The 9,740-nt window shown below is 44.7% G+C and overlaps 1 protein-coding gene across 1 annotated transcript in view; it reads right to left on the reverse strand.

The window, feature by feature from the left end:
- The window catches only part of LOC119301643 (pentatricopeptide repeat-containing protein At5g10690-like), an 11,013-nt gene extending 2,608 nt beyond the window's left edge, over positions 1–8,405 (reverse strand). Inside the window, exons 1-9 of the mRNA XM_037578638.1 lie at positions 8,142–8,405; positions 7,833–8,030; positions 7,323–7,455; positions 5,709–5,800; positions 5,446–5,607; positions 5,279–5,347; positions 5,039–5,171; positions 2,922–3,154; positions 2,060–2,137 (exon numbers count right to left, since the gene is read on the reverse strand). Coding sequence (XP_037434535.1) covers positions 2,060–2,137; positions 2,922–3,154; positions 5,039–5,171; positions 5,279–5,347; positions 5,446–5,607; positions 5,709–5,800; positions 7,323–7,455; positions 7,833–8,030; positions 8,142–8,363 — 1,320 coding nt within the window. The 5' untranslated portion in view covers positions 8,364–8,405. The remainder of the gene's footprint in view (positions 1–2,059; positions 2,138–2,921; positions 3,155–5,038; positions 5,172–5,278; positions 5,348–5,445; positions 5,608–5,708; positions 5,801–7,322; positions 7,456–7,832; positions 8,031–8,141) is intronic.
- Between the last annotated feature and the right edge of the window lie 1,335 nt (positions 8,406–9,740).

A 9,740-nucleotide genomic window follows, 5' to 3' on the forward strand; every position in this document is an offset into this window, starting at 1 on the left:
CAAAGCCGGCGGTGGCGGCCCTCTTCCTCTCCCCCTCGCGGTTCCCCGGCTCGAGCGGCGGTTTCCGGCGATGGTGCACCTCGGCGGGCGGTTCTCCGGTGTAGATCGGGCTCAGATGCGGCGGCGGCGCGGCCCTTTGGCGGCGGTGGCGGCTGGCGGCGGGGGTTGGCCGGCGAAGCCCTGTAGGCCCAGATCCGGGCCCTTTTGGGCCCGATCTGGGTCAGGGCGGGTTGGTCTGGCCTCCGACGGGTCTCCTCCGGCTGGGCTGGCGGGATGAGGTCGTTGGGATCGGCGGCTCTGCGCTGCGTCGGCTGCAGCGCAGTGGCAGGAGCTTAACGGGCCCGATCTGGGCCTGGCTGGGCAGGGGGTCCAGCGTGCTCCCACGCCTGCGTCTGGTCTGCTACGGCTTGTGCCAGTGGAGGTTGTCCCCTCCCACGTGGTTGTGGTGCTCCCGGTCCCTATCGGCGGTGGTCTCGCTTGGTTCGGCCGGCCTCGCAGCATCTGCGGTGGAGAGACGACGGTGGTGTCCTCGTGACTGTGGTGGCGCAGGTTGGTGGGCGGTTGGCATGGTGGAGCCGCCGGTTGGTCCTGGGTTGTGGGTATGAAGGGCAGGGCAAAATCCCTCTCGGGTCCGCCCGGCACCGGCGCGGTGACGCCTGTGGGCGCCATCAACCTTCTTGAAGGGCGTCGGGAGTACCTCTCGCCCGCTTCCCTCCGTGTACCGGGAGAAATCCTAGGATTCGTCCGGGCAGCAGAGCGGCGTTGTCGTCGCAGTCCTTGTTGAGGGTGTTGCTTGGTTCACGGCGACTCGATGGCATTGGAGCGTGGTGGATGTTTCCGGTGGGCGCAGCGGTTGCGGGATGCCTCAGCTTTCGTTCATCCGGTGCTGCCGGCATTTCTTTCTCTTGATTTTCTCTTGATTTTCTTTTGGGCATGATTGTGCTGTTTGCCCCAGCGTCGAACTTCTGGATGTATCGGGTGGTTGCTATATTAATATAGCGGGGCGAAAGCCTATTTCGGTAAATGAATCCATAGAAAATGTTCCAGCTGAAAACTTGCACCCTATATTGAAACCGCCGCCATTTCGTGGATGGGTAGTGGGTCTGATTGGTGAGCCAGCGGATTAAAATATACAAGCTGGGCCCCAAGATTGGGGTTGGGGTTGAAAAGAGAGAAAACGAAAGCATTCACATAAACACTGGCGCAGAAATAACTTTCCGGCGATTGTTAGGACACCAGTTATGTTTTAGGGTCGGCCAGAGGAAGACGTATTCAGCTAGAAAAACAAGGCTTGTGGTGCCTTGGCTATCAGGAGTTTGGGGATACCCTTAACAGCTAGTATCCCAGGCAAGTAAAGTTCAGTCACAGGTCTTCATAAGTTGATTTATTACTTCATATGTACCAGTCAGATTTGTATCCTCTCAATTTGACAGGGCAGGAGGTCATTACAATATCATGAATACTGTATCTAATAACTAGAGCATGCGTATCTCACCAAAGAAATATGGTGTCAGAAGGAAGAAAATCCTGAGATATAGTAGTTAGAAAGCAGATCAATGCTCCTGAACTTTAATTAGTGAAACTAACAGAAAGATGGCCATATTCGCCTCCAGATTAAAATAATAGAAAAGCATGTTATCTCATCTCAGTACACAGTGAGTTTGCTGAAGAATGCGTTTAGAATTTAGAGCAGAAGAAATAATACTGGACACTTGGACAGGACAGCAATATTTAAAACCAAGATCAAAACAGAGACAATAGCCTCTTAAGTTACATGCATACAATAACAAATCAGAGTGCTCAAAGCAATTGACATTATATTCAACATGAACACTACAACTATTTTATACTAGTAACACAATAAAAGTATAACTTAGGCACAATTGTTCCCTAACCGAGCTAACACTAAGAAACATGCCAAGCACATTTAAATCTCAGAACTCAAAACATCGCAAAGTCGTATTGAGATTCCATATATGTACTTTTACAATCGAAGCAATGAATGAAGTAGAATTGGTACTTAGATTACAAAATTCAATGCAGAATTAAAAGAACATACCAGGCCTACTCTACTTCTCCAAGAGAAATGCTCCTTCCCGTTAACTATTCTTCTGAGAAGTCTTCTAGCCACATCTACCTGTACAACAATAAATCAGCCAGCAAGGCATTAAGTCGCATGAACATGGGCATTTGAAAATCTCAAGACTGTTTTGGCAAAGAGAGAAGACACTCAAGGAGTGAAGAAATCTAGAGACAGAGAAGAATCATGATAATTGCACTGCTGTATTGCATCTAGTAACATAGTCAAATCTGAAGGGAAAATGTTGGAGTTTATCCAATCAGGATGACTGGAGAAGACCTGTTTTTTCCTTTATAGTTATATACTCAGTCTTGCCAAGATCTTTCTTAGACAAACAAAAAGAATAGAGGAATCTATTCACAAGATTTGGACAGCACATAACACAATCTTTTAAAGTGATTAAAATCATGCAATTAAGAAACAAAATAATAATAATACAGTATCCATCTAGTGTGGTATGACAAATGGGGAACAGTAGAAAACGATGAAAACATCAATGTGACTTCAAAAAAAACTACACGAACTGAAGACAGTGAATTATTGACAGGTTTGAAACAACATGAGAATATATTTGCATGAAAGGACTTTGAAGTTGGTTCATTGGGCAAGATCCCTTCAACGGTTAGACTTTTAACAGAATATACTTTCGGGTGCGTCCATGGTAAGCATGTCAGCACTAAAGGTGCAACTGTTCTCTTACATAGTATGCATCCCACTACAAAAGGTCTTGTTATTTTACCAAATTCAGTAAAACTTCAGTAGACTTAGCAATCAACTGACCGAAGTATTGCATGGACAGAAAATCCAAATAAATTTCTCATTTGCCTCTTGTTCAGCGTACCTGATTGTTATTTATAGCAGCTTCCATTAATAGCTCATCTGCCTCTTGTTTAACTGAACGGCTAATGGATCCAACTGAATCTGGCCACATGCGTTCTTTCAATCTCCTTACCATATCAAAATCACCTATAGTAGCAAAAGCTCTCATGATTGAAAGATAAAGATGAGGCTTGGCCCTCAAGTCTTTGTTGTCGCCAGCCTGCTTTATTATCTCACCAAAAATGCAAAGAGCCCCTACAACAACAGAAGCATATCAGGACATCTACACCCAGAAGGTAGTAATATATTTTAAACCAACCAAGCTGCATATTCAAACACGAGAATTCTATTTGTAGTTACATTGTGCAAGAAGATTTTTGTAAGAGGTGACAACTAAGGGCGCTGCAAGATTGTCGCATACAAATGTTTAGGTTTCTTCCTTTCTCACAATATATGGTCCAAATATAATGGAACATGCAATAGCACTACTTATCTCCCAATATGCTGGTCATGATTGTCTTTCCATATTTATGTTCACATAAACCATTGATGTCAGATTGGCATCCTGGACCAACCAGGAACTAAGAACTATAAAGGAAAAAAGTCACGTAATGTTTTTCTCAAAAACAGAAGGTCACACAAGGCTTAATTGTTACAGAGGTTTAGGCAAGTAAACATCGACTTGTTATATGCTGGGTCATAAATCAAATACGATGGAAGAAAAAAAACAGATGTGGAAACCAGGTTCCAATCATGACAGAAGCTCTAATTTTGGCGTAAGATCCCTGAATAGGATGATTTGGAAATTAATAGCTTGGTTAAGAATTCCTGAAGGCGTCGCCTTGAGGGCTGAGTGGTGGTGGGCACTGTGTGGGTCCTTGACGGTTGCTGGTGATGGGCACTGCTTCGGGGGAAACCCTAGGATCTGGTTCTCCAGATCGGACGATGGCAGTATTGCGGTGCCGTTTCTCTCCTGGGAGCATCGTTTGTGGAGCAGCGCTAGAAGACACAGGCAGGAGGTGGAGCGGCTCTGTCTTGCACGGAGCTTCGGTGGAGTTGTCAAGTCATGCCTGGCCGACAGGTGCTACGCTGAGTCATGCCTGGTTGGCAGGTGCTACGCACGACAGATCTTCCAGAGTCTTCGCGTCTGGACGGACAAGCGCAGGGCGGTGGCGCCGTTGGGCGCCGTGGTGGCGTCGATGGATGTCCGGACTGGCAAGGATGATGCGGCTTCTAAAGCGTGTGCATGTGGTGTGCGCTTTAGGTCTGCTGCACCGGCTGTTAGTCCCGATACGTTATGTAGATGGATCGGCGACGACACTGGTTGTAGATATGGGGAGTGAGAGCACTCCTCATTATCGAATTTGTAGGTGTGAGTGGTGGCTTCGGGTGATTTGATCTATGTTCTTGTCAGACCTTTGTGGAATAATTAATAAAGATGGCTGCATGCATCGATTGATGCAGAGGCCGGGGGTTCAACCTCCTTTTCTAAAAAAAAGAAAAATCATGAGGGCTAGTTTGGATGGAAAGGGATTAGACCTAATTCCTTCAGATGGGACTGAAAACTGAACAAAAATCCATAAGAATAAAAAGAATTGGGTTTAGTCTCTATCAATTGACACAAACAAGCCTAAATGTACTTTTATAAATTGGATATGCCGTTTCCCCATTTGGGATATAAAATGGTAAAATAAGGGGCGTTAGAACAGTAGCACTACTAAGGTCTCTCAATTAAAAAATACCATCAAATTTTAGGATGACAGCTGGGAGCTAGGCCACTTGTTAGGGTGTGTACAATGGTGTTATCTTATGAGTGCCATGAAGGATAAATGGTGAGGTGAAGGAAAGAGAAACCAAAAGAAAAGGCTTGCCTTCTCTTAATTAAGAGATGATCTCTTAGGAACAATATCTCTCACCACATATTTAGGTATATCTAGTTACTAGAGATAACATTAAGAGATAACCCACTGTACATCATTTTCTATTGCCATCTCTAGATTATGTGACGGACTTAAGATAGGACTGCATTATCAACCACTGTACATGCCCTTAGTGATATACCGCTTCTGTTTTCCAACCTGTAAAGATGCAGTGTGTTACCAAGCAAATTGGCCCACCAAAAATTGCTATATAGCTTACCGTCAATGGACCCGCAAGCTAGAAAGGCATCTGCCATAGCTGTGTATGCAGTCCTGTCAATTGAAACAAGTGATGATTTCATCTCCACCACAATCTTCAGAACTGAATAAAGATCTTGGCTATTTCCTAAACCCTGCAACATGCTTCAATAACTTGCACAATTAAAAATCATTAAATGATGCTGAATACACAATTAACCAAAATAGCATGTCAAAGTATTTAAGGCAATCAATGACTAACCTTAAGTAATGTTGTGTAGGTAACAGCATCCGGGAGGAGTTCAGGATTATCATCCCTTTTAGCTTCAACCTGCATTTATGAGCAACTAATTTTCATTGACGAGGCAACTACATGTATAAAAGACAATTTTGTGGCTAAAACTGGCCTTTCCAACCCTTGTGTGACACCTTCATATCTTCAAGAAATTGGAAAGCCTTCTCAATCTGTGCTGATTTTACACATGCAAAAATGATGGTGTTGTACGTCAATCTATCAGGCTTCAACCCTTGACGCAAGATCTCATCTTTAACAGTTAACGCTCCAAGAGGGAAGTTGCTTTTCATGTATCCCTGGAGAGTTTTCAATTCAGAAACTTATGAAACTGCAATTGAGACACTATTGCAAAATAACATAACATAGGGGAATAATTGCAAGGGAAACTAAGAGATACCTTCATCAGTAAGTTGTATAGTAACACAGACTGTCCTTCGTAAAGGACTTGGCGAAAACGAGCAACAAGAGCATTGGCACGCCTCATATCTCCTGGACAAAATGTGAAGTTCAATTTCATCAGTAACCGGACAGCTAATGTAGGTAAGAAAACTTTCCAGTGGTAAAGAGCTATGCATAGAATATTGTGATAAAAACAAATAATCTGTAATGAGAACATGTCATAAGCATAACCAATCAGCAACACGTCAAACTTAGCTCCACTACACTATGCAACAAAAAAAAACACCCAAAACCTAAGTACATAGGGCTATTTAGTCAGTGATGATGTCTCCTTTTGTTATCTCCACTATACGAGTAAGTATTCAGTAGTGACATGCCTTTTATACCTCAACGAGGCTTTCTTCAGAGTGGTGTGTGTGGGGTATATTGTGAGCGGGTTCTGACGGTCTTCGCCCGGTTTTCTGTTGATTAACCGGGCAACTCTCTTCTTAATTGATGTATGAGGCAAATCTTTTGCCTCCGTTTAAAAAAAATTGCAATACTACTAGCGTAAAAAACGCTCTTATATTAGTGTAAAAAACACTCTTATATTATGGGACGGAGGGAGTATTTGTTAGTGGCTTCATAGCCAAGTTATCTGCTTCAATAGAGCTCAACTCGGCATTGTGGTGGATTATGATAATCTCATTTGTCCAAACTGCTTTGGCTATTTTACTGTATGTTCAACTAACTTTTTCCTACTCCCATGGTTATTTTTCCACAGCATATTATAAAGTAAGTTCAGCAAAACTAGATTGCAACAAAATGTGGTGTGATCTGAAAATATTGCTTAGAGGTGGTTCATGTGTGCAATCCATTTTGATATACACACAATAATATACAATTTACTCACTGAAACTAACACTATATTTTGGGGCTTGGGCATGCCTGTGTAACCAGAATACTGCTTATACGCCAGAATACTGCTTTCCCACGGATGAGCCAATTGCATTTTAGGACTTACCGAAAAAGGCTTTCGCACCGCTTCATATATAAAGCAACGATCATCAAGAACCCGGTACAGACGCACGCCACTGCAACACACGCACACACCCAAGGCAGGATACATAGGCGCTGAGCGCAACAACACCACCCCAAGCACTACGAGAGCAACCGAGGTCCTCAGCCGTGAACACGTCACCGTGAAGAGATGAAGCCGCATACGACGAACCGTGGGCTCCAAGGCGGCGCCTTCAGGAAGGAAACGACACCGGAGCGCCACCACCGCCTGACCCGAGGATCAGAGATTCCCCTGGAGAACACGACGGGCAATGAGGGCCGCGACGACGCCTTCAATAACACTAGAGCAAATTTTCACCCCGGCTAACACTCACCGCCACCGAACGCCACACCCCGGCAACCACCACGCATTTTAGGACTTTGATTCTGATATCAGTTGATTTTTATGTATAAGCTATTTTTATAATTCCGACCAATGACTTATCCTCGCCCTAGTGTTCTTCTTAGACTTCTAGTAGGTGTCTCTGGTGTCTCTAGTGATTTTGAGCATAAGGGGCAATATACTTGGTGCAACATACAAACTTATTGTAAAACGGTCCATCTTTGCACCAACCTGCTTCGATAAGGGCGTTTAGAAAACCACATATAAGATGAGGAGAGAGCCGGGGGCTCCCATCAGAAGTATCTTTCTCAACTGATTCCAGTATCTCGAATGCTTCATCAATCCTTCTAGCTATCCCCAGACCCTTCAATTAGAGCACATTAATTGTAAGATTCTACTAGATCCTTATTTAAACTAAACAATCAGCAAAAACACACCACGTATTTTCAGAGATAGCACTGAAGTTAATCCCTTGAAGGTGCAAGAATGTAACCTGGAGATTACAGAAGGATTACTCTGAGGAGCACAAATAGAAGGCAGCTGTTCATACAGAGTTAACACATTGATGGCTCAGACAATCTGAGGTGGAAATTTTATGGAATTCCTAGAGTATGGTGAATGCATTTGAATATGACGCAAAAACTCGAAATGGCACCTAGAGCGTTCATGAATCATAGCGGTCCAAACAATGAATGTCTCAGGCAGCACTGGTACACGAGTGGAAGGGGAGAGGGGGCATACCTTGAGCAGGATGCCATACGAGACGCCGTCGACGCCACACCCCATGGGCCCGCGCATTTCGTCGAAGAGCTGGACCGCGAGGTCGACATCGCCGCAGCTCACGCAGGCCTCGAGCACGGCGTTCATCACGATGATGTTGACGCCCCCTCCCCTTCCCGAGCGCGCGCGCCGCTTGGACGCCTCCACCTCCGCCATGATCTGCGCGGAGGAGCGTCCGCCACGCGCGCAGCAGAGCCTTGAATGAGAACGGGAAACCACCCCCAATCTAAGACCAACGGAACGAATGGGTCGGCAGCAGGGGTACCGTACCTGGGCGAGCTGCCTGCGGCGGGTGAGGTCGACGATGCGGGCGGTGAGGCGGCGGAGGTTGGGCGGCGGGCGCTGCTTGTTGGAGGAGGGGCGGGGGCCGGGGCCGGGAGGGCGGGCGGAGGAGGAGGAGACTCTGGAAGCCTCGGAGAGGGTGCGGGGGCGGGGCTCGCGGCGGGAGGAGGGCGGCGAGGGGGAGAGGAACCGCGGCCTCATCAGCATCATCTCTTCCCGGGCTGTGAGCTGCGACTGCGAGCGTGGGCGGGAGTGGATGGATAGAGGAGGGGTCACCGGTGCTGGTGGTTCGGCGTGACACTTGGCGCGGATTTCTGGGCCCTGCCCAAACCTGCCAGATGGGCAGGCACGGCCCGGCCCACCACATGCCCAGACACGGCCCAATCGTAAACGTGCCGGCCCGGCGGCATGTTTGGCCCGCCAGACCGTGTATTATCAGCGGGAGCAACTAGTTAACGAGCGCTCCTTCGGGAGCCTCGCAACGATCAGCGTCACTTGATGCGCTCTCAGCCATTTGCCACGTGTCGCGCTCTGGACGCTCCTTTGGAATTTTGTTTTTTTATTTTTCAGCACGTGTTTTCGGCTTTTTGGGTTTTTTTGACGTTTTGGTTTTCCCCCGGTCTTTCTTAGTTTTTCGATAAAAAAATTTGAAAAAAAAAATTTGCACGAAAAAACACGTTTTCTTTTTTCCTTTTCGCGAAAGCCACGGTTTTTCTTTCGCGAGAGGCACGGTTGTGCTTTAGCAAGAGTCACGGCCGTGCCTTTCGGAAATGAAAAAAAACATGTTTTTTGTTTTTTTTTCTTTCGTGAGAGTCGCAGTTTTGCTTTCGCGAGAGGCGCGGTTGTACTTTCGCGAGAGTCACGGCCGTGCCTCTCGGAAAGGGAAAAACAAAACGCGTTTTTTTTTTCTTTCGGGAGAGTTACGGTTTTGCTTTCGCGAGAGGCACGGTTGTGCTTTCGCGAAAGTCACGGCCGTGCCTCTTGGAAAGGGAAAAAATACGCGTTTTCTATTTTTCTTTTCTTTCGTGAGAGTCACGGTTTTTCAAATGCTTGATTAAAAAATTTCAAATACTTGTTCAAAATAATTTCAAATCTTTGATTAACATTTTTATATACATGATCAAAAAATTCATCATTTTTAATACATGGTCAATACTTTCCTATACAAACTTTTTAAAAATTCAACTACTTGATTAACATTTTCTAAATACCAGATTATCATTTTCTAATACATGATCACCATTTTTTCTATGCATATTTTAACTTTTCAAATCCTTAATTAATTTTTTAACTGTAATATTAACATTTTTTTTGGAACATATGGTCAACATTTTTCTAAACATATTTAACATTTTTAAAATGCTTGATTAACATTCTTCAAATACTTGTTCAACATTTTTTTCAAATCTTAATTAACATTTTTATATACATGATAAAAAAATCATCATTTTTTTATACATGATCAACATTTTTCCTATACACATTCAACATTTTCCAAATTGTTGCTTAACTTTTTTTTAAATACTTGATTAACATTTTTATATACATTATCAAATTTGTTTTATCATTTTTAATACATGGTCAACA

This window comes from Triticum dicoccoides, chromosome 5A (genome assembly GCF_002162155.2).
Source record: "Triticum dicoccoides isolate Atlit2015 ecotype Zavitan chromosome 5A, WEW_v2.0, whole genome shotgun sequence".
Lineage (NCBI taxonomy): Eukaryota > Viridiplantae > Streptophyta > Magnoliopsida > Poales > Poaceae > Triticum > Triticum dicoccoides.